This window comes from Onychostoma macrolepis, chromosome 06 (assembly GCF_012432095.1).
Source record: "Onychostoma macrolepis isolate SWU-2019 chromosome 06, ASM1243209v1, whole genome shotgun sequence".
Lineage (NCBI taxonomy): Eukaryota > Metazoa > Chordata > Actinopteri > Cypriniformes > Cyprinidae > Onychostoma > Onychostoma macrolepis.
Window position 1 is genome coordinate 28926973 of NC_081160.1, and position 25753 is coordinate 28952725.

General features: G+C 35.6%; 1 protein-coding gene across 15 annotated transcripts in view; it reads right to left on the minus strand.

The window, feature by feature from the left end:
* ptprt (protein tyrosine phosphatase receptor type T) overlaps positions 1–25753 on the minus strand; it is a 259836-nt gene that overhangs the window by 31914 nt on the left and 202169 nt on the right. For all 15 annotated transcript variants that reach the window (XM_058778885.1, XM_058778893.1, XM_058778891.1 and 12 more), the window contains 5 exons: positions 21941–22092; positions 18314–18391; positions 17222–17257; positions 7892–8079; positions 1447–1534 (listed from right to left, as the gene is read on the minus strand). In XM_058778885.1, coding sequence (XP_058634868.1) covers positions 1447–1534; positions 7892–8079; positions 17222–17257; positions 18314–18391; positions 21941–22092 — 542 coding nt within the window. The remainder of the gene's footprint in view (positions 1–1446; positions 1535–7891; positions 8080–17221; positions 17258–18313; positions 18392–21940; positions 22093–25753) is intronic.

Genomic DNA, 25753 nt, shown 5'->3' on the forward strand with positions numbered 1-25753 from the left:
GTTTGCCAATAACAGTTTATTTTGGGTGTAGAGTCTCGTGAATTATAGATGACCATATGGGCTTGAATGGCTGACATTGCCTGCTGAAACACTGAAGAGATGAGCGAGACCGGACAGATGTCTCTAATTGAAACGGCTTTCCTCATCTCCCATAAATTGTCAAAGTTAATCAAGGGATGCACGGCCAATTTTGTTTGTGGGTTAATTTTTTTCTTGGCTCAGTTTGTAAGACATTGCTCCAATTTGGGGTGGTTAAACATGCATTCACATAATGAAATGCTTCACAAAACAACGTCCTCCTTTGGCTGGTAGACTTGAGACTTTTCAGTTACTTAAAAACCCATTACCCAAGTCCAAATGCGATGCTTTTTGTTACATTAAATGTAGCCACATGATAAGCCATAAAGCTATCATCAAATATAGTAAGAAGGGACCGATCTGCTTCATAATATGTGTATTCTAATCATAATTACCATCATTTTCATATTTTTTGACAGCTTTTGCACTGCTCTTAACATAATAATTAAGTTTAGGTGTCTTTAAGCAGTCATTTAACTAATACAAGAACGCTGTGCTAAATGTAACAAATTACTATATAGGCTAAAGTCACAGTTACAAGCAAAGCAACACCCTAGGCACCTGGTGTTAAATAAAGCCATCTCCCTTATCTCCATATTTCACTATTTTTCCACAAAAATGATCCGTTGTACTGATGAACAGCCTGATGGACAGTTTTCATTAGCAACTTGTATAATTAAATTGGTTTAACTAATAGCAAATTCATCATAATACCCGCTGGCCATCAGCGACTGACAGGCTATTTCATTTGGCCCAATGTTTCATCTCATTTTAAGAACACCGTGACAGTGACAACTGACAAGTAATGTTGTAGAAGAAATATAATGAAAACAACCAGATATCATTTAATGGTGCTATATTAGCAAAATAATTACCAAAGTCTAACATGGTACTCCCATAGCAGTACCATAATGTTTTGACGTCTTCAAAAGTTTTCTTTGAAATGCCTTGGTGTACCATGTTCATATGGTATTTTCATTGTATGGGGAAAACTATGGTACTTTAAAATATACTGAAATTCAAGTACCATGGTATTTAAATGTACCAGTGTAGTGCCATGGTAGATTTTGGTACTTTTTTGAATGAAGTGGTTCAGTACTGTGGATTTTCAATGTGATCTTACCTTAAAGGAACTTGTAAAACATACATGAATATGCTAAAGTATATATCATACGTTTCATGATATTACCATCTGATACCTTACTGTAGTAGAGTACTTCCATAGTACTTTTTAAGCATAATGGATATAACATAGCTACTGGTGCGGTTGAGGAGTGAGCTGCAGTTATCAAGGTGAAAGAAACCCAAAATTTGACTTAAAAATGTAGTTTAAACACTATTTAGGATCCTTGTTGTTTCAGTACTCACAAGCGATGATATTGCCGTAGCGATTCTTGTTGCGGTTTTCATCCTTCTTGGCAGTTTCCCATGGAGCCGTTTGTCCCTCAGCCAGACCCTGGAATCAAATCAAGAATATTTTTTAACATGTTACTCCATTACAGAGACTGCTTTTGCACATATACATACATATATACATATCATATATTTTCTGATAGCTAAAAGACTTTTCACACTTTGAGATGCTTTTCTGAAATAGTTAGGTGCCTCTTTTCCCTTGATATCACTGAAAGACTCTTGTGTTTGGAAGAGTCTGGTAATTGTAGACTCATCCTTTAGCCTTGGGGCAAAGACAAGACTCTGAAATGTCAGACAAGAGGGCTGAATGGTGGCCACTTAAAGCCGTAGTGCAATCTTCATCCTGTCCAGCACACACAAGACAAGCCATTTATGGTGACAGATGTAGAGAAACAACGGTGGTCTGCAAAGTGTCTGCATTAAAGAAAGACTTCATGGACAAAGTGATTCAAAACAAGCACATTTTAAAGATGAATTGGAGGGGTGATGCCGCAATTTAGTGAAGGTCTATCTTCAAAAGATGTCTCTGTAAAAGAACAGCAACCGAGAATCGACTGAGAGATAAAAGTTCATTCACAGACCTCATGATGTGTCTTTTCTTCATTCATCTATTTTCACACTCAGTAAAATTTGGGGGACGAAATTCATGTAGTAACTTTGGCACTTGCATGTGAAGATATTGCACATTGTTACCATAAAGTGACCCTATGTCTAATAATAATTAGTGCAATTGAATCATGTCAGTTCGAAGTATAATTAAAAGTTCAGTGTTCAGCAGTGTTGTTAAGTTCATATGGTTCTGGGGTAGAAACTGTTCTTAAATCTATTAGTCTGTGATGCAATATACCTGAATTTCATGTTAGACGATCAAAAATTTCTGATAATACACTAGAAGGTTTTTACAATGCATACCGTTATTGACATGAGCTCGCACACCAAGTCAAAAAATGCATTATAAGTTCATTACCAGTTTATATAATTAAGGTTTAACAAAAAGAAAATTGATCATAATACATGTTGGCCATCAGTGAATGACAGACTACTTCATTCATGCATTGTTTTATCTACATTTAATAATCACAACTATATATTTTAGAAAAATATAATGTCAGTAACTAGATATCACATAATGAATTGTATCTATTGCATGAATTGTATTCCATCCATCCATACGGTATTGCTTTTTGGTACCTCTATTGATGTAGCATGTAGCGTTAATCAATGTACCAAAAAGCAATACCAGATGGATAGATGGATAGAAAAATAATAATAAAAAAGTAAATAAATAAATAACCAACCAACCAACCAACCAACAAACAAAAAAAAAATGGCTGAAAAAAATCGTTTTTTTGTCAGCTTTTGACATTGTTTTATATATATATATATATATATATATATATATATATATATATAAATTAAAAGTATTATTGAAAAAAAATGTGTTCCATCATGCATAACTACATGCAGTAGTTTTTAACTAATTGACTGTTCTGGTTGGGTGAATCAATCAGCATCAGATAGGGTCATATATGTACAAGACTTGTTTCCTCTCCCAAGGCTGTACGATGGATCCCATCTGGAACTAGTGAAGCACAGAAGCCTGAACATACAGACCGTATCATCTCTGCTGTACTGTTCCTTCGCGTGCATTAAACGTGATCTGGCACCTGTGAAAATCGAAACCTCACAAAGCCTCATTTTTGTTGAATTGCTCTTTCATGTGTGAATTAAACATGATCTGGCAACCCTTCCAATAAATCAGTCATATTCAGTTGCACAGGGATGCTGGGATCTGGCAACTCTGCCCATGTTCTCATTATTATCACGGTAACAGTCAGGGTAACTGAGTCAGTTATGGCCAAACTCTCTGTCTGCCTGACAGAATGCGATGCTAAAACTGTTTGAGGGCTTCTTAATGATACATTTTGAGACATCCGGAGAGAATCGCTACACAAAAAGCCTTAAACTTCTGTCTTCTGGCAGTGAGCTAAACTTATTCTTCATTTGTTCTGTACCGGTTCCTCATCCACCCTCCAAAAATGTCCTCACTGGAGCCTCTCTCGTCTTCTGATCTTCTGATTTTGATACTATTAATACTTTAGAGAAGTGATGAGAAGACAGTGAAGAATAAAATGTGGCGTGTATGTGTGTGTGGACACAAAGACAGCAGAGACACAGTCAGACCTCTTCCTACCTCACACTAACAAACATTTCATAATCCTCTTCACCAGCTACACTTCTACTCTTCATCACTTTGTTATTTGGTTATCTAATGCAATGACATTCACACATTGAGTGTGACTTAAGTGTCCAAATACTTTATGGGGCCACTGTAACCTTCTCCATATTTGTACGTACCATTAACTTCTCGTTGTTTCTTCTCTCTGTAACGTGAGCACAGATGCAGGATCACACATCTGGCAGGCTGAGATTAATGATGCGATTGTGCTGACATACACACACAGGTGGCCATCATCAGCTTTTACCAACATGATCAGATCTGCATCACTCACTCGCTGTCCATCATATCTCATCCATCTCCATTCCTTCTGTCTCAACTCAACTATTTGTTTGTTCTACTTTACGCGTCATGTAAAATTAGAGGTGTAAGATCCACTAATGCACTAAAAAAATGAATGTTATTGAGTGAGAAATATGACATTGTTTTATATTGTAACATGTCTAAGCATGTTGTATGACATGTATTTGCATTTATTTGACTTCATTTTAATAATCATACTTTCAAGTCATTTTTTCACATCCCTTACCAGCATAAATCGATGAAATGTGAAAATAAATTAAACGTAAACAATTAAATGTATGAACATTGTTTAAACATGCAAAGTGTGAAACAAGCACGATTCAGTTCAAATGTATTAGATTTAAACAAAACACAGTTATCGATGATAAATATATAAATCTGATTACTGTATATTTAAAATATTCAGTTTATTAGTGTTGCTATATAAATCTCATTCTTGTTTCATTTACGTATAACTGACAAATATGCATCACATAGATGTTCAGGAAAATTATATGGAATAACAGCCGCTTAACTTTTTAAATATTAAATAAAATAAATGCTTTAAATTAAAAATATTTAATTTAATACTTTAATTTAATTTAATTAAAATAACTTACAATTATTAAATTAAATGAAAATACCAGTCCAGGTATGAACAAGTCCAGATATGAAGCATTTATGACACGTATCTTCACGTATCTTAATTTATCAGCTCATTCGAAGGGGTTAAAAAGCTAAAAAGGTTCAATTATTGGGCACTAGTAACATTAAAATCTCATTTGCAGTAAAAACCACCTCCAAATTCACAGTGAAACGTGCATTATGGGAAACGCAGTATTTGCCCCTAATGTGCTCTCGCTCATATCAGCCAGTCACAAGCCAGTAAGCAAACACTCCATTCAACTCAGTGTAAATGTATTGAGTTTCTCCTCCTTCACCACATATTAGGAAAAATGACTTATTTTCGGGCGGCAAGGGTAGAGATGGGCTGATGCAAAAAGCTGCCAACTTCATTTGCAGGCAAACTTGTGAGGCAAATCAGGTTAGAAGAGAGAGGCGATAACAAAAAGGAGTTATAAAAACGTCTGCCTTGATGAATGACCCTTTAAACACGGAGGCACAGGCTCTGGTGCTATCAGACTGCCTATGACAGGAATGAGCTGCCAGCCATACATCTATCTCATGTTTACCTCAACCCTTCAGATGGCCGAGACCAGCCTAAACAGCTGAGCATTCCACTGCTGAAATTAAGCTAGGCCTAGCCTAACCCTTCAAGTGATCCTGTTAAGAGAGTAAGAGAGGAGGTTGGGACAGACCTCTGTAACATCTAGATCTCCTTCAGGCTTGGTGTGGAGCTGCATTATCCTATTTCTGGCACTCACAATAAATTGGACAAAATAGATACTACAGAACATGCACATCGATTTATTATTTTGTCGTCTCTGAATAGTAAATCAGATGTATGACAGCCATAACTATGAGTCATTCTTTATAAATGAGAGCCTCGTCTTTAAAAGTGCAATCTTTGCCCTTTTAAACATGCCTTCAATCCAGGTGATTGAAAATTTGGACGCAGAGAGCATCCTTCCTCTCTAATTCACTGATGTCTCTTGTTGCCAGAGCCATTCATCAAGGCCCTGTCTGAATACACAACAATGTGCCAATTATGATTCATACTTATACTCAAGCAAAGTTCTCTGCTGAATGTTTACACAATACTCTCCTTTGATAGCTTACTTAAGAGTATTCCTACATTAGTGAGCAAAGAGCTGTTCAGAATATCTGATTACAGACCAGATTCCATATTAGAATTCTGAATAAGACGTTTAAAATGCAAAATTGCCATCATATGTGACCCTGGACCACAAAACCAGTCATAAGGGTTTATTTTTTTGAAATTGAGATTCATTCATCATCTGAAAGCTGGATAAATAAGCTTTCCATTGATGTATGGTTCGTTAGAACAGGACATTATTTGGTCGAGATGCATCTATTTGAAAATCTGGAATCTGAGGGTGCAAAAAAATCTAAATACTGAGAAAATCACCTTTAAAGTTGTTCAAATGAAGTTCTTTGCAATGCATATTACGAATCAAAAATTAGGTTTTTATATATTTACGGTAGGAAATTTACAAATATATTCATGGAACATGATCTTTCCTTAATATCCTAATGATTTTTGGCATAAAAGAAAAATCGATCATTTTGACCCATGCAATGTATTTTTGGCTATTGCTACCAAAATGCACCAATAATGACTAATAGAAATTGAAGTTGAAGTAGATAGAAAACAGTTTGAAACTGAGGTAATATTTCACAGTTTTTCATCACTCTTTTCACTGCCTATTTGATCAAATAAATGCAGCCTTGGTGAGCATAAGAAACTTTATATGAAAACATTAAAAAGTCAGAATTATTCCAAACTTCTGGCTGGTAGAGTATATACTTTAGCTCAATATCTACTTTTATGGTACTTTTAAGGTGTTTTTTTTTTTTTAAAGCTCCAGTCCACATTTTGTTTAAATTGCAAGGACAAGTGCATCCAGTACATTCTTTAAAAAATGTAAAACTTATGATGCACAGAAGAAAGATCAATTATGACAGAATTGTCATTTTTGGAGGGTGAACGATCCCTTTAATGAAAACAAATCACAAAGTGAAGCTGGAACTCATACAAGGCAGCTACTTCAAAGCCACAATTTGTAGGAAATACATTTAGAGGAAAAATAAATGACCTTATCAAAAGTTCATTTCATATCTCTCTTTTGTTGGCAGCATCTTTCCTCTAGCGCTATTCAAACAAAATAACAGAGGCACAACGATGCCAGTGCACGATTTCTCAATCATAAAACACTTTACCCTACTACAACATCTGTACCTTACAAACAGAGAACAATAAGACGCATGCACAAAAAAACATGTCTTAATGTTCAAATGACAAGGAGACAATCTAACAGATGCAATTTCTATGTTGCTGACCTTCGTGAACGAGCAAAATGAGGTCTTTATTTGTATTATTAAAGCGAGCGGATTGTGTGTGGGGACGGACGGCAGAGATAAGTGAGCCTTCAAGCCCGAGGTTAGAATGCTTTTTAAAAAAAATCTAGAATAAGACATGCTATTGACACAAAGGTCTTTTTCATATTCTTACCAGTAAAGGTTTAGGACAGTGAAAGATACAGTAATTGGTTTTATTGTCACGGGGGGCTGATCTTCTGTGGCCCACTGTGTGGGCAGATTTTTCAAGAAGTGCTTCGTATCTCACGTGACCTTTTCTGAACAAAATGCCAGCATGTCATCGAGATGCACAGACCTGCTTATTTTAATAAGCACAGATGTTTTTTTTATAAGTTATTCAAATGTGTTTAAGAAATAAAACGATGTGAAAAAAGACAGGAAATTAGCAACAACATCAACAACAAAAAACCCAGTCATTATTGAATGATAAAAAAAAAAAAAAAAAAGATGCCTGACATTTTAATAACCCCCTCAATAAAACAGTTGTAAGATTAATTTCACATCATTTTTTGGCTTACTGTGCATGCAAAGGCAAAAACAAATTTCATAGCTGTGCGGCTGTCGTAATTACTGCAGAGAGGCTTGATCTAACACACTTTTACAAATTTAGTACACTAAAAAGTAAGCAAATGATACTGAGAGCAACAGAAGAGAGAAAACTTTCAGCAAAGTACAGTAAAGACGGCTTCATTTATTAAATGCAGCAAACAAAGCAGCGTCGATATTCTTTTCAGGGTCAAGTCATTTTTATGTAAAACCATTGTGTATGAAATGTGCTATATAAATAAACTTGCCTTGCCATACTGAAAGTTTAATTCTTATTGATGTCGATCACACAAGCTCAAGACTTCTTACCTCGTACTCCTCTTTAAAGCCGTAACCCTGCCCACACTTCATCTGAGTGATGTGCTGGAGCAAGTCTGCCACTCTGATGGCCGGTTGGAACTGGCCAGCCTGGTAGGACATCTCCACCGACTCACAGCCTCCATATGGGTACGTCTGGATGGTCATCGAGGGCTGGGACATCTCACTGTGGCTGCCATCTGTGGAGGAACAATTCACAATCCTTGAGTAACCATCACAATGTCCAATCGCCAGCTGGAAGGCTGCTGCTTTCACACCAAACAAGGCAAGCAAGGCAGAAAACTCTGGGTTGCACTTTCAAGGCATAAAAGTAACGGACTCTTCCAGTCCTGGTCATTTTACGAAAAAATTCTTTGTTCTGTAGCGTATAGTTTCCACTGAGCAGCATGTTTAATTTACAGTTTACCCAGAAAAGGCATAATTAATTTCTACAACTGTTGGATTCACAATCTCCCACGTACATTACAATCTATCAATGTAAAAGCCATGGGCAAAAATGGAAACGCTAGAAGATTGGGTGCTTTTATTCAATAATTTACAACCTAGGCAGGTTGAATTGCTATAATGAATAGTGCATTTCTGTTTCAGACCATCTAAAGATTAAATTGGATTCTTCTAAATTTTTCCCACTGCTACTAATATTATCAATATTTAAAAGACAAACCCAGCCTGCATAAAAAAAAAAAAAATACATTAAAGTGTATATATGCATTTTAAATGTATTAAAAATGTAACGGCCATCTCCCCCTCTCCCCCATCCAATATATAAATTAACAGTTTCAATAGAAAGAAGTCTTTTTATGCTTTAAAATAACCATTTTGTATTTCAACATATTTTACAATGTGATGGTCTTTAGCATCACACGATCCTTCATCTATCATTCTAACATGCTAATATTACAATAGAATACAGTTATTTGAAATTGCAATACAGAAAAACTAATTTTTAAATTGATTTTAAATGTAAATACTTAATTTCATATAACCTTTAGGAGTATGCTAGCATAAAGACGAGCTCAAAGCAAACAGACGTGAATAAAATGTTATGGGAACTAGCCAACCAGACCACACACATTAATACCACATAATCTGTAGAACCACTCAGAAAATGACAAAGAAAACACAAATATTTGCAGTCTAGGATATCATGTTGCTCTCAAAAAAGCACAGCTTTGTTTACTGTGCACTAATACCTCTCAATCAAGACCAAACCCCTGAAAGCTCGGCTAAGACCTCGACTACTGTGAGCTATCTGAGCGCCATTCAATCACAGCTCACTGCAGACTTCAGTTATGCATGACAATATACTGAGATGCAGACAGTCCCTCCTTGCAAACTCTTTTATTAGAATAAGACTGGGAAGTAGTTTATTGATGTTAATGAGTTCATTAAGCAAATGACAGAGATTTTTTTTTTTCATATGGCCTCATTTAACTGGCTAAAGCATCATTCAGATGCATAGAGGGATGGAATATTGCTCGACAAATTATTAATGTGGCTATTTGCATCTTAATCGCCTTGAAAATTCATTATACACTTAAAGTAATTCTGGGGCTAAAAAATTTATAATCCACACCAAACATCTACGCTTTCGACACGGCGAAATACGAGTAATTTTGCATGACGTGTTAGCGCTGTAGCAACTTTAGCGCCGGAAGGAAAAAGTTGAAAGTATTAGCGGCGACAATGTATAATGAAGAAAACAATTATGCCACAGTCGTAGCCTCAGGAGGGTCTTTTTAAAGGGCACAAAAAAGTAACTAGCAGAGAGGTGCTGAGGCTGCTCAATGAATCTGAACAGGTTCACAACCAGCACACAAAACATCATTTGGATCTGACTGAATGGCTAACAGTTTTGGTTCCCACTGACTTCCAATGTATGGACACAAACACAATGGAAGTCAATGGGAACTGAACCTGTTTGGTTGCCAACATTCTTCAAAATACCTTCTTGTACGTTCCACAGAAGAAAAAGTCATAAAGGGTTTAAACGATATGAGTAAAAGATGAGTTTTCATTTTTGGGTGAACTATTCATTTTTTCCCCTGATATTTACACGTTTTTAACAATACATGGTCTAAACAGTCCAAGCCAACAATTAAAGCCAACAGTCAATGGAAAGCATAACATGTTAAGCTTGATCTTTAGCTTTGCAAAAAAATAAATAAAAATCAAATACTCCTAAAAACTTTAGTTCCAAAACACATTTTTGTGCACAAAGTCATGATATTTGAATATTACATGTCATGATATTTGGACTAGGCAAATTCATGTTGCAAAAAAAAAAAAATGTTTATGACTCATGCCAACATACAAACACTAAAAGAGAAAAAAGAGTGTGCGATAGAGAAGTATACACTAGAGACTCTAAGGTCTCTCAATTTACTGCCCCACCCTCTGCCTTTCCCCTTCCCTCTATCGCTATCAATTTTTTTATAATTAATTATTCATGTGTTTTTGTCTCAGCAGCATGGAGCGAATCCCAAAGTGGCGGCCCAGTGGGTGTATTATGTTGTTATTACGACGCGTCTGCCACATCCAACCCAGAGAAATATCGAAGAGCTCTTGCTCTAGAAACAAAAGGTCAACTGCACATTTTAGGTGACCTCATATAGGAGACCGTTATGTAGTTTATGGATAAACGTTTAGATTTTGTAGTTTTAAATCTTCAGGATGATGAGTTCCAAGTTATGAGTTGATAAATAGAAGAGTGCAATTTATAAATAAATTATACTGAACCATTAGCAGATTTTACTGTGAGGTCCTATGGGATACATTCAGTCCTACATACACCTTAGGATGATGGGAACATAAAAAACATGACTGAAAACCCATATGGAAAAAACAATATGAATACTTAACTAGATTTTAATATGTCCTTCATTAAATTCGAAATGTGTATTTTATGTACCAAACAATAACAGTAACGCATCTTTAATTGTGTAAATGTGGTAAGTTATAGATAAATAAATACTATATTACGTTTCTGATTTATATCTTCACTGGTACCATGGGCATTGACTTAATTTTTCTGATAATATTTAGCTAGACGTGATTCATACAGGCCAATAATGTATTTAGAGTTGACTCCTCTACAAAATCTCAGCCACATCTAAAACTTTTTCTAACATAATGCACATCTGCACATTCATATCTTCTGTTTCTAACACAAAGTTCTCTCTGTGTTCCTTGTAGGTGCAACAAATAGGTTTGAAATGATAAAACAACAGTAAATGAATGTAAAAAGTAATGTGACACTGTGGCTTTGAAACTTGTGATGAACTTCACCTCTGGTTTTGGAAGAGAACCGACTTCAAGTATCCATTAAAATATTAAATAAGAAGTATCATTTTGAGAAATGTTGAGAGATGTACAGATACACAGCATGTCCTGCTACAGTGCAACTGCATGTATTGGAATATTAGTAAGCATACTATAGTTCATGTCATATATTAAGTGAAAGAGAGAGAAAGACGTATGCCACGTAACTATTCTCCTTACAGAGGTAATTTTCTCATTTCAGCCTTGTTCCGTCCCATAATGGCATCTTTCATTTGAGCATGAACTCTTTGTGGCCATCGCATTATATGCATTCAGATGATTAGAGCTAAAATCGCATTAAAGCTCAATTATCGGCATGCACTGTTACATTATGATCATCTACTATGGTGTTTGCCATTAACAATAATTACCTGACAAGTCACAATAAAGCACAGGTGACTAAATAATGACATTGTAAATTACTTTCAAATGTCATATGTGAATGGCTCTCGTGTGGGTATATGGAGGAAAATAAATGTGATATAAAAAAACAAATACGTGTAATTGTAGTAAGTGCTGTCAAAGCAAAATAAATTAAAGTCATTGGAATTATTAGCAAAGTATTATAAAAAACATTAGCACGGGCATTGTTGCAACATGCTTCACTATGCCAAGCTTTTTGTCCTTGGCTACAGAATTGAAAAAGTCATCTGAAAGTAGTTTGTTTAAATATATACACCACTATTCAAAAGTTTGGAGTCAGTAAGACATTTCTATGTAAGAAAATTACACTTTTTTTCAGCAAGGACATGTTCAAGTGATCAAAAGTGATAGTGAAGCATTTATAATCAGTGTTGGGGGTAACGCATTACAAGTAACGCGAGTTACGTAATCAGATTACTTATCAAGTAACTAGTAAAGTAACGCATTACCTTTTAATTTACAAGAAAATATCAATATAATATAATTTACAAGAGTTACTTTTTTCCCATTTATTGACTGACAGTTCTCCTGTCCCGATGTTGAGAGAAATCGGAAGTACAGAGGCGTTGTGTGCGCTGTGTAAACATGATGTTACTGTAGTTCTAGACTAAACGTGAATGTGCATTAATTCATCCCACTCGCAAGAAAACAGAATCAAAATGAATTAAAACAGTGAAATGCAAACTCAGAATATGAGCAAACCTTCAATAATTAAATATGTTAAACAACACAAATGTATCTAATCCCATTTTATTAACCAATGTCGTTGCTGCTGACCTTTGATGATCCAGTTCAATCATACTAATAAGCAAAAATAACTTTAGATAAAATAACAATTGTGCTTCATTGTTTTTTTATTGCTGAAGAGTGTTGAACCTTCTTCTCCTGTGTTCTACTGTACAGACATGAATTTACTTTTCCTTCAGCCTGAGGTTTATTCATTACACTTTTTGGTGTGAAAGAGCTTTTACATTTGCTATAAATAGATGCTTCTCATATTTAAAAAGTAACGCAAAAGTAACGTAATGCATTACTTTCCATAAAAGGTAACTAAATAAAGTAATGAATTACTTTTTTAGGGAGTAATGCAATATTGTAATGCATTACTTTTAAAAGTAACTTTCCCCAACACTGTTTATAATGTTGCAAATAAATGCTGTTCTTTTGAACTTTCAATCATGCTTTCCAGCTAATAATTCAGCTTTGCATCACAGGAATAAAATGCATTTGAAAATATATTAAAATATTCTCAAATAGTTAATATTTTCGATTGAATGAATGCAGCATTGATAAGCACAAGAGATTTTACAGTTCAACATTCGAACGTACACATATATGATTTATTTTCTTTAATTAAACAGTGTATTATTATTATAATTTTTTTTTTAATGATTAGGCTCATGGTTTTTACCTGTAGGACAATAAAATGAGCAAAATAAATAAATAAATACCATAGTATAAAAAATAATGATAGATTTTTCACAGAGCCATATCAAAAAGATTACTTTCTTACTTAAAAAGTAACCACCTAGCAATTACGCAGCAACACCCACAGCAGACTGTAGAAATGTAACACTGAGTTTGCACCACTTACTGTATTATTACTATTACTATATATCAAAACGGTCTCATTTGTGTCTATTTTTCACTCCTGTAAGTCTCCGAAGTTAAGAAAGAGCAACCTTTGAGCAATGTCATTACACTAAATGCCATTATCAAAGTTAAGCTGGAGTCGTCAGGCGTCTTTCAGCTAACCAGCAGAATCACACACATCCCTTAGCGGGTTATCCATTTCCAGCCTCTAAAACTATCGTTTCTCCATGAAACAGAACCCTTGTCTCTCTCTCCCCATTCCTATCTCTGCTCCTCCATTCTGTTTTTTTTTCTTCATTTCCATCGATCCTGCAGATATCTACACTCCTCTGCAACATCTAAATCTTTTACTCTTTATCTCGCTCTAAAATATTGCACGTACCCTATTATCTCTACCATTATCCTCTCTTTCTAACACAATGTTCTCTCTCCCAGATGCAAAACTCGGACTGCTCATCAGATGCATTGATGATCATCTCTGCGTGTATTACAGGAGATATGATTTTAAAAAACAGTTCTCCCTCACAGTTCCTGTAAGCGATTACCAAGGCTTTCGTCCCACAAGGTGATCGATAGCCTGTAAATGAACTGGAAGCCCACATAATAGGCAGGTTTATAAATGATTAGGGGCCGACAGTCTTTCCCGACCTCGTAATCTCAGCGACATCGTTTCGGCAGGGAGCATCTCCAGAACAGAAATATGACCGCCCTCACTCAGAGCGAGAGATGGGGTCTGTAAAACAGAATGAAAAGGCCTCCTTCCTCATTTAATGCCTCATTCTTTTATCTGTACTGGTGGCTGTATTTCTTGCTATCTTCTCTCCATCTCACTATCTTTACCCTTCACTCGATTTCACCTTTTCCATTCTTCTTTACACAATCACTCCTTAATACAGTGCTTGCTAGACTCTAGAATCCATTCAACCTTTGTTTTGAAGATAATTTCAATCTTATTTGTATTATCCATTCTTTTTAATAAACATTTTACTTTTAAAGCAACTTGACGTTAAAGTCGACATGAAATGGTATTTGAAATCCGTCTTAGTGCCATGACATATTGAAAAAGCAGGCCAAGATATGATTTTACCCAACAAAACCACCAGAGATAAAGCAATTATACACTGAACAAACACTTTTGTTTTTGCCCCCATTTTTCATGAGCTGACCTTTTATTGTGGCCAGCCTAAGGCACACCTGTGCAATAATCATGCTGTCTAATCAGCATCTTGATATGCCACACCTGTGAGGTGGATGGAGTATCTCGGCAAGGGAGAAGTGCTCACTAACACAGATTTAGACAGATTTGTGAACAATATTTGAGAAAAATAGGCCTTTTGTGTACATAGAAAAAGTCTTAGATCTTTGAGTTCAGCTCATGAAAAATGGGGGCAAAAACAAAAGTGTTGCGTTTATAGTTTTGTTCAGTGTAATTTAACAAAAATAAAAACAACAACAACAAAAAACAGTTTATGCATGCACTGATGAATTGTGCACAATAAAGTTAAGAAGTAAATTTTGATTTCAATGGTCATTTCATTTTGATTTACACTATCTACATCAACAACGATTACGACATTCTAATTTGTATATTTTGACTTGTGGTTCAGGACTTTTATAATCTTAATACAATAAATAAATAGTAGTAATAATAATAATAGTAATAAGCTTAATACAAAAATCTATTTAAAACAAATGCTATTCTTTGTAACCCAATAAACTCGTTTTCCACAAAAATACTAAGCAGTACAACTGTTTTAACATTGATAATAAGAAATGATTCTTGAGAAGCAAATCAGCACATTGGAATGATTTCTGAAGGATCATGTGACACTGAAAATTCAGCTTTGCATTACAAGAATAAATTATATTTTAAAATATAATAAGTTATTTTAAATTGTATTTCACAAAATTACTGTTTTTATTGTATTTTAGATCAAATAAATGCAGCCTTGTTGAGCAAAACCTACCTACCGAGTAAAAAAAAAAACTACCTACTCCAAAGTTTTGAACACTATAGACAATATACTTTATAACATTGATAGAGAATCAAAGCCTACAACTTAAATTTACCAACAGTTTCAACACTACTTTGGCTCCCGAGTGCTTAATATTTTCTTAATATTTTTATAGTTTTATTCTGACATCCCAGATTCCCACTCTAACTTGTATTCTTTTACTTCTGATCCATTCCTTTCTTCCTCCATCCCAGTCCTCCATTAACTGCAGTTCATCTCTCAGCCTCCATCACCTTCTACTGCGCTTTTTAATCTCAGATTTTCTACTCATATTTTTCTGTTCATCCCTTGGCTTCCCTGGGTCAGGTTGGCATGAATTTGAAAGTATGATTGTGGCATGTTTCACGTCCAGTTTACAAATATCTCACAGTCCAAATTTATTGCTTCAAATTTTTCCCCATTTTGCTCCCTCTCTTCCTTCAATACACCACCTGTGTGCTCATTTTCTCTTTTCTCCATCGGCACCAAGCAAGCCGTCTCCACCTTCATAACCTCTGTAAATACGTTTGCTCTCAGTGGTTTATTGGCGTTGAGTGTGTATGTGTATGGGAGAGTCGTGGTCTCCGCTGCTGAGTTTAGCTTAAAGCGAGAGTTTTCAAACTCCTACTAGAAGCTGTCTGGATCAGAGGTGCGTGTTTAGAGACCCCTGCATCTGAGCCTTTTAGAGTGAACCTTTGAAATGAGCTTTTGGACTGACTCTAAGCCCCGAGCCCACCAAGATATCTATCAGAAATCCCTTTTCAAAAGCCAACTGTAAAGACGCTTTCAATATCTCCTGAAGAACGAGTAAAGGATGAAGCTTTGCGTGACCAGGAAAAACTTGAAAGTGTCAGCAGTGGAGCAGAAGTACTGTAGTTCACTGTAGCTGCTAAAGTGAGTATGTTTTCATCCGAAACATGCTTGACAGTGAAGGAAAAGTAAACATCCAAATCATCTGCAATCAACAGTTATTTCTGTGTTGACGGCGGGTTGTTGTTGTAAATTTGGGACACTGATGAAATGCAATTACTGTTCGATTTGTCCAAGAATTTCTCAAAGCTTTCAGTGAAGAATAAATAACTGGAAATGATAAATAATGAAGAGAAATAATGATTAATGAAAACAAGAAAGAAAAGAAAAAAATGGATTGAAATGAACTAACAAATGAATGACAAAATTGAAAAGGAAGAAAGGAAGGACAGATAAACAAAAAAAATGAATAAAATTAACAAACAAAGGAAAAGAAGGAAGTAAAGAACAGAAGGAAGAAAGGACAATCAATTGAAAACATGGAAGGAACAACAAATGGACAAATATATTAACAAATGAAAAAAGGAAAGAACAGAAGAAAGGAAGGAAGAATAAATGAATGAACAAAAAATAAAGACAGAATGAAGGAAGGATGGATAAGTCTTTATTATGAGGTATTGCGATTGGCTGTGAAATGGTCAGTCTGCCTTTGAAAAGACATGAGGGTGTGTGTGTGTCACACACCAATCTGCCAAATCTGAAAATTAGCATTCCGACAGCTAACGATCTGATTCAATCACTTTCCACACATTGGGATATAAACATAGAGTTTGTTTGAACTGCCAGAGGGCTTTCATTCCTCTAATCTGGCTCAGCGTGGGACGGACGCATCAGTGTGAGGAGGACGCCACCGACTCTTCACTGAAACCACATTCAGCTGCCGCAAAATTACAAGCTGCAATTAGTTTGATCGGATGGGAGCCAAAGTCTCGAGCGCCTGCTTTTGACTTCAAAGGTCAATGTTATGATCTTTCATCATCTAAACCCATACTTTATGACTCAGAGATGTTTCGCCGATACACACGCAGGTTTGGAATGAAACTACACACTTAATAGCAATTTGCCTCTGAATATTCATTTTGTCTAAGATCAGCTTCCTCCTACATTCACATCAAAAGAAACAGAAGAAACGGTTTAATGTAATCCACGTATAATCAGCGGAGAAGGAAAAGTGTCTTACCTATGGATGCTGTGGCAGGGACTGGCTCCTTAGAAACTGCAATTAAAAACAGAATAAAACCGAAATTTATGTATGTATTTTATTTTTGGCTTTGGGATATATGCAACACAGCAACAGTTATATTGTTCTGAGATTCTTAAGAAAAAAATGCTGTTGTTATTGTTACCTAAAACTATTGAAAACTGTTTTCATTAATTGAAATAAAGCTGAAATTAAATGTTAAATAAATTAAATAATATATCTTCATTCACAGAAATAAGCTTAAGTATTAAAATTACTAAAACTGAAATGAAAAATATGAAATATAAAAAACTCATAAAATGACAAAAGGACTTAACAAAATTACTAAAATATTAATAAATACAACAATAATATATTTTATGCTAAAATAACATTGTTATCAAAACACTCACAAACATAACATTTTTTTCTTCCATGCAACAAAAAAAGGATAAAAATGCCTCTATTAAATCTTCAAAAAGGATGCAAAATACTATAAAAAATGTATGACTGTGCTACATGCCAAGTCTTCATGAATTAATGCGATGTCCAATCATGAATGAATCATTCTTTTTAATCAGATGTTTTCAGTGAATCAGCTGATCAGTTTTACAAAGCCAGTCTGAATGATTCGTTCACAGGCTTAGTTTTGTTTAGTCTATTTGTAATGGGTCCTTTTTGAAGCTTGATAGCATAATTTAAATTTTTTTGTGAACTATTCCTTTCAGCAGTCACTTAGCAGATGCCTTGTCTAAAGCAACATTTAATATAATATACCGTGATCCTGTAGAAACCTAGTTTTAAAGTGTTTGGCTTTAAAAACGTATTAAAAGCTGAGAGAAAGATTTTTTTTTTTTAAGAACAGAGCACTGCATTCTTACTGGCAACTGAAAGCATCATCAAATTAGCCTAAATATTTCAAATGAACATGCAAGTGGTAGGAAATATATAGAACTTTGTGAGGTTCAAATTCCGCAGAGCCTTCTGTGATTGGCCTGCTGATACATTATACAGTTCAAATCTTTTGGTTACCAGTCCAGGAATTTTTATTACTCTACCACATGGACCTATCCAACATAGAAAGCTACAAACCCGAGTAGTAGGAGTTGAGGAGGGTTTTACTCTGGAGGGCTTTACCCTGGATGGAGAAGGAGCATGGAGAAGAGGAGGCTGGGAAAGACAGAGAGGAGAGCGCTTAGACAGTGACCTTACAGTACTATACACATGCTGCACATCTATAAAACACCACATTATGTTCAGATTAATAGCAGTGTCCCATTGTGACAGAAACACAGTGTCAACAGAATACAAGATTTTTAGGTCACTTTCTGCAAAGGAGACAGATATCACACTAATCGAATGCATCTTTGCTGTAGTCAACAAGACCTTTAAATGTCATGGACTATTTTGAACATATCCACATGCATATCCTAGCCCAGTATATACAGTGGTTTTCTAAACAATGTCTGTAATAAAAAACATAGATTGAAAAAAACTGGTGTGGAAACAAATTTTTACTTAGACATTTCCAGTAAAATTTACAAATAATTACAAAGAAACAGCAAGTAAAACATTGATTTTGAAGTAGAAAACTTGCATATTAAAACATATTCCAATAATATTTGTTTTATTCACACCTTTGAATTTTTTTTTTACAGTGTAGACTTCCACTACAAAGTAAATGAAAGTCACAGAAACACACTATTAGAGCATCACACACTCCAGTAACCTTCTTTTACTCTTCTCGGCTGAAGTCTTATCCTTTTTACTTTCCATTTTAATCACCTATCACTCCAGATCTCCCTTTACACAAATCCCTGCATCTCACATGTGTAGTCGCATACGCATTTGCTCACATAAGGATCTCTACAGAAAGTGCTTTGGCAGCAAAAGCTCATGGGCCAGCGGGGTGAGATCGAGAGCGCCTGAATGAGAGAAGCGTGGAAGGTTAGAGGCAGGTGTCTCTGTGTTCATTTAAATGGTAATACAGCTAAAATGCTGAGTTTGTAGGCTGGGATCGCTATGATCTCTATCTCACACATCTTATGTCGAATCGTCTTCAAAAAAAACCCAGATATAAAAAAATAATAATAATGATAGTGTGTGATTGTAACTGTGGAGCCAGTGAGAGGAAGGTCTGGATATAAAATCAGAAAAACGAAAATTGCAATATGAGACATAAAGGCCCGCAAGAATTTGGTGCCCACAGAAAAGGCTTTACAAATTGGAAGGCCTGTCATTCACAGAGTTCAACACATACTACTCTCCAAAGATTTCCCTCCTAGAACCAGTGCAAAAATATTAAAAAAATAAAAAGCAGCAGATTCTGCCTGTGCCTTGTCATGCACATAGTAAAAAATATAAAACTGATAGAAAAATTAGCTGGAACAAAAATACAGTAAAGCCAGCACATGCTATGCTTTATAAACGCCTATATAACATATCAAATAATGCAATATTAGACAAATAAAAAAAAATAAAAAAGTACAATAATTTTCTTTCTTATTTTAAGATCTTATTTTAAGAATGTTATATTCATTTAATATTCTTTTAAGAAGGTTGTTATATCAAAAGACAAAATAGTGATTAAGAAATGATTTTTGCAGCAAAAAAAAAAATACAGTCAGAAAAAATTATTTTGCAAATCCAACACAGAAATTACCCTCTGCAGCTTTAAAGTTTGAGTTGAAAATGTATGGTCTCTGATAATGTATCACCAGGCATTTGACACAATTTTTTTTTTAAAGAACTGCTCGCAAACAGCAATTATGAGCTGGGCTGAGTTCTAGATTGTTTCTGTTCCAACACCCCAGCTGAGATTCATGCTTATAATAAAGAGCCTGTACTGGTTCAGTAATAGTGACTCTCTGACCATTTGATAAACAACAGATACAATAACAGCCTCCAATTACTCTGTGCCTGTAATGATCCGAAATAAACATTCAAATAAACTGCATTTGCACATCCTCTGACCAATGACATTCAAAGGAACTAAGGAACACTAAACATGCAGAACACATTGCCAATCAGTGTTGATTTTAAAGGAAATAAATGTGATCATTATGCATAATGACATTCTCTCCCTCTCTCTCTCTCTCTATGTATCTTGCTCTTACTCTCCGTTGCCTCCTCTTCTTCCAGCTCCATTCAAATTATTCTGTACACAAAGGCCACTGTGACATTTTGTGCAAAAAGCGACTCAGAAAGACCCATCCTAATTACAGCCCCTTCACAGCATGCCAGAGCCCACTTAAAACTGAGAATGAAAGCAAGAGAAAGAAAAAAATGCCTAGTCCAAATGCCACTTGCTATTCTTCTCTAGCGCCTCTTAAAGCAGCACATCAATAGCAAGGTCTCTTGATATGTAGAACGCTTCGGTCCGTGCTGTGTAGCTACAAAATAGCTCTCTGCGGCGGGCGACATTCAGATCTGTGAATGGCAGGTGTGAGGTGGTGGCGTCCCATCATTTGGTTTCCTGATGGATGCTTAGTAAAGACAATCAAGGAGAATGGTGAGTTGAGTTAAAATGACAGATTGTTGACTGCTTTTGACCCCTTTTAGGGCTTGCTGAGCTCATCAGCGTGATGGTGGGACGTGCAGGAGGTTTGTGTGATTGCAGTAATGAGTCCAGAGACTGGCTCACACACACTGCGGCCACTACAGAAGATCGTGGTATTTGGGGAACGTGGTGATTATATGACCTGTGGACTTTGACTTTTGAGACCGGTGGAAAAGAGCAAGAAGTTCTCTAAAGAGAAACTGTGAAAATGTCTGACTGAACATGAAACCATTGCTGTATCTTTCAACATATCTTGTAATGTTAACTGATGTTTATTTAGTGCTATAATTAGTAGTAAAGAGGAACAGATGATTGCTGAGACTTTCAAATTAAAAGTAAAAAAGCTTATGGCGATTATTGGATGGGATGATTGCTATAAATAATGTGTCGTTTTCATGCATCAATAGAAAACAGCACAGACTAAGAGATCTTGTTTCATCACTATCATTGTGTGCACGTAATAAACACAGTCAAAATGCACCAAACATTGCTGTTTCATCAATGACCAAACCAAATTTATTTTTTTTTCTATTCTGGCTGAATAGTTGGCCAAGTTTCACGAAAAATTTCAGTGCATCACTAATTGCTTCCTAAAGTAAAATAAGTATGTTAAAAATAACACTTAAGTTTCTGTGAAATCATTCATTCATTTGTTCATTAATCTCTCCGTTCATTCAATTCTTCATTCATTGGTTTTTTAATTCAATCATTTGTTTACATGTTCAATATTTTATTCATGCATTTGATTATTCATTAAATAATTTGTTCATTTACTAATTCATTTGAACATTTGTTCATTCATTATTTCATTAATTTGTTCATGTATTAATTTCTTTGTTCACTTATTGAGTTCATTCATTAGTTCATTTGAGCATTCATGCATTCTTTAATTTGTTCATGTGTGAATCCTATAATTCTTTCATTTGCTCATTTGTAATTTCATGCATTCATTCATTCTTTAATTTGTTCATTCATGTCTTGATTCATTCTTTAATTTGTTCATTCATTCATTTCTATTTTCATTGGTTTATCAGTTAATGCCAACTTCCCTCTCTAAGTAACTACTGTTATCAGAGCACAGGTACATTTGATATAAACAGAGATTATACGAAAAACAAGGCAGCACAATAATGTCACAGCACAATATTTGCTGAACTCACAGAATCCGTTGAGGTCCTGGTTGCTGGTGGAGAACGGATCGTCCTTGTGTAACGTGCTGACTTTTCCTGTGCTTTTATCCGCTGTGCCTACGGGTCCCATCTCTCTCTGAGTGCTGCTGCTGGCTGTCTCCTTCTGTTTTTTAGCTAGTTTCCTTCAAATCCATCCACAACAGGGCAAGTTTATACACATGATCAAAAGAAGACACTTCAGTCTTGGTGAAATGCTTTTGGCTAGTGCAAACTGTTTAACTTTTGTACAAACATTTTAAATGTGCAAAAAGTATTCACTTTTTTTATTAAAATCAGTTATCAAGTTACAGTAGTTACTGCTAGACTTGCCGTTTTTCTGGTTAGACATATACAGTACATATAGTATAAGAATGTAATAGTAACAGTATACTGCACTAAACCAAAGCATTGCCACAACACTGCAGTAAAACTGACACACAAGATATACAAGGCAAACACACACAAACAGACACTGGGCACATAGAGGACAAGAAGTGAGGCTGGCATTTGTCTATTCCAGTCGCACTGGCTGTATGATTTCTGTATTATCATCTAAAATATATATTCTGCAGTGATATATGCCAGTGAGTGAGAAAGAGAGAGAAGAAAAATCACAAACCTACTCAAATCAAGAGAGAGAAGCTCAAAACCTTGCCATGCAGAACAAAGCCAATTGAACACTACAAGTCTATTGATCAGCAAAGACTTGTACACGAACACATTCGCTTGTAGATAATGCAGACGAACATATTAAAGTACTATACATTAATAAAATATTAATATATTGCAACGTTTTCTCTTAAAGGTCCAGTACATAACTGTTGCAATGGGCAGCACACACATGGATGACAGCTGCAATGTTTCATTAAGTACAGATATCATTGCACTATGAAAGCATTATATCGTTGTTAAAACTGTGACATGTTGAATAAGTGACCTAGCAGTTATTACTTTAACACACTGAGCTGTGATGTTTAAATGTGGTTTGCAACATTTCCTGATCTCATCCCTCCTCTTCACCTGTCATTTCCTGCCTTATTATCCATAAAATGGCCTCAAAATATAACCAAATAAAATTAATCTATGGCAGTTTTTATAAAGGCAGCAGACTTCACTTCTGCTGCTCCTTGATTTGTTGATTTGTCTGGCTGTTCATAAGCTGAGGTCTCCCCACACTTTAGTGCACAGAACTTCAAGGAAGATATTACTGTCAGCAATGGATTGGAGTCATCCAATAAAACGACTCATTCTCCAGGTCCCACAGAACACCATTTGACCTCAATATGTGCTCCCTTCTCTTACGGGGCCGAGCTGATAATAACTCTTTGTTTTGTTATTTTCTCTGCTGGGAATTTTAAAAAATCAAATAAAGTTTCAGCTTTCACAAAAACCAGGCCAACCTTTCAAATTGGGGCCATTTTACCTTGGTTGGAAAATAAATTCAGTAACATTGGTTTTTGGTGACTGAGGATCAAAAGAGGACGAAAAGTGTTCAGAAGCAGGTCTTAACACCAAGAAGCAATAAGAGAGGGGTCACGACTTTCCAATTAAGCAGCCAAGCATCAATGTGATGACTATGAAGTGCTGAGATTCCGTAGTAGAAACTGCAATGCACAAACTCTATACCAGAACCTAGTGTGCTCCCTACCTAGACAGCATAGTCAACAAACCATTGGCTCATCCCACAATGAATGCTGAAGGTCACAGTGTTTTATAATACAACAGCCATCAGATAATAAAACCCATTGATTGCTGCAGTAATAGGTCTCGTTTCAAGTGCCAAGTTCTGGACATATTGCAAGTGGCATAAACTATAGATAATCCTTATTTAATGAATGTCAGTGCAGCACTTCATTAAAAGTGAAGACTATACTATAGTTAGGGCACCATAAACAGTATTTATAGCACCAACTTTTGTTAATGGCTTTTTGTAAAAGAGAAAGAGCGAGGGGGGAAGAATGAGGAGATAGCTGTAAAATCTGACTTGATTTTGCTCTTCATTCATGCATAAAATTCACCAACTGTTCATTAATAAGGATATCACACTTGGATGAGCTAAAACTAGAATGGAGGAAACAGTACAAAGACATGTGCACTCGTGACATCAGAACATGCAAAGACAAGGCAGTTGGCCAGGAAGTGCATGTCAAAGCAGTGTTAGTAAGCATGCAGAAGATCTCAAAATAACCTTTAAACTAACCACTATTATTCAGTTGCTTGCATGCACAAGGGTTAACTTGTAGGGCATGGCATTAGGAAGGACAAGGTCATGGGTTTGATTCCCAGGGAACACGGTGTTAAAACTCTGTTGATGTCTTTGAATGCCTTTAAGTCACATAAAAGCATCTGCCAAACGTGTAAATTCATGCACAAACAAATTTCTGGAGTAGACATGCTGATGAATCTGGAATAAACATCAAAAGCACCATATATTATGACTGTTGTATCCCCCTAAAATCATAATACATGAAAACAAAGGGCCAGATTTACTAAACAGGGCAAATTAGTGTTAAATCGGAATTCCATAAAAGCACCGATGGGAGGGGAAAATTCTGCGGGTTATTTAATAACAATGCGCACATGAAAGAAAACAGACACAACCAGATCATTTCCATAATGACCAGCGCAATCAACCAAGAGCAGCGAAAATTACCGCCTGATTTAAGACATGCTTTTTCGGGCATTAAATACCAGTAATTTGACGAGCGCAAACGTTAGCAAATTGCGTTGCGTGATTCATCTTAATACTCTCCCCCCATAAATTTCCCATCTCAAAGGGAAACTCCTACAAATGCACATTAAATAAGGTCAGACGCAAAAATAACTGTCCACGCCTTTTCAGCCCTATTTTTTCACTGCACGTCTTTAGTAAATCCTGACAGTACTATTTTAACGCCAAAAGACGGTTTGTGCTGGTGCAAGCTGTTAGTAAATCTGGCCCAAAAAGTGCACTGTGGTATTGATTTTAAAGTAGATTGTGCTACGCAAGTGTCATGTCTTACTACATACTCAAAAGTCTGTAACAGGCAGAACAAATTTGGGAAACACATCTAATTGCAATTATTATTAATAATAGATTTTTATGTATTTATTTAGATATTTTTAGTTGTTTTTCCTTTGCTTTCGAAAGTTAAATCATTTTATTTTGACTTAAAAATGCAGGGAAATGTCTTTTAAAATGCATTTCTTTGTTGACAACATTTATAAATGCTTCACATTGCAAGTTTTGATACACTGAAAACACTGTTATCATGAACTGCTCATGTAAAATAATCACTACACATTACATCAGATTACATACAGTGGGGCAAAAAAGTATTTAGTCAGCCACCAATTGTGCAAGTTCTCCCACTTAAAAAGATGAGAGAGGCCTGTAATTTTCATCATAGGTATACCTCAACTATGAGAGACAAAATGAGAAAAAAAAAAAAATCCAGAAAATCACATTGTAGGATTTTTAAAGAATTTATTTGCAAATTATGGTGGAAAATAAGTATTTGGTCAATAACAAAATTTCATCTCAATACTTTGTTATATACCCTTTGTTGGCAATGACAGAGGTCAAACGTTTTCTGTAAGTCTTCACAAGGTTTTCACACACTGTTGCTGGTATTTTGGCCCATTCCTCCATGCAGATCTCCTCTAGAGCAGTAATGTTTTGGGGCTGTCGCTGGGCAACACGGACTTTCAACTCCCTGCAAAGATTTTCGATGGGGTTGAGATCTGGAGACTGGCTAGGCCACTCCAGGACCTTGAAATGCTTCTTCTGAAGCCACTCCTTCATTACCAGGCGGTGTGTTTGGG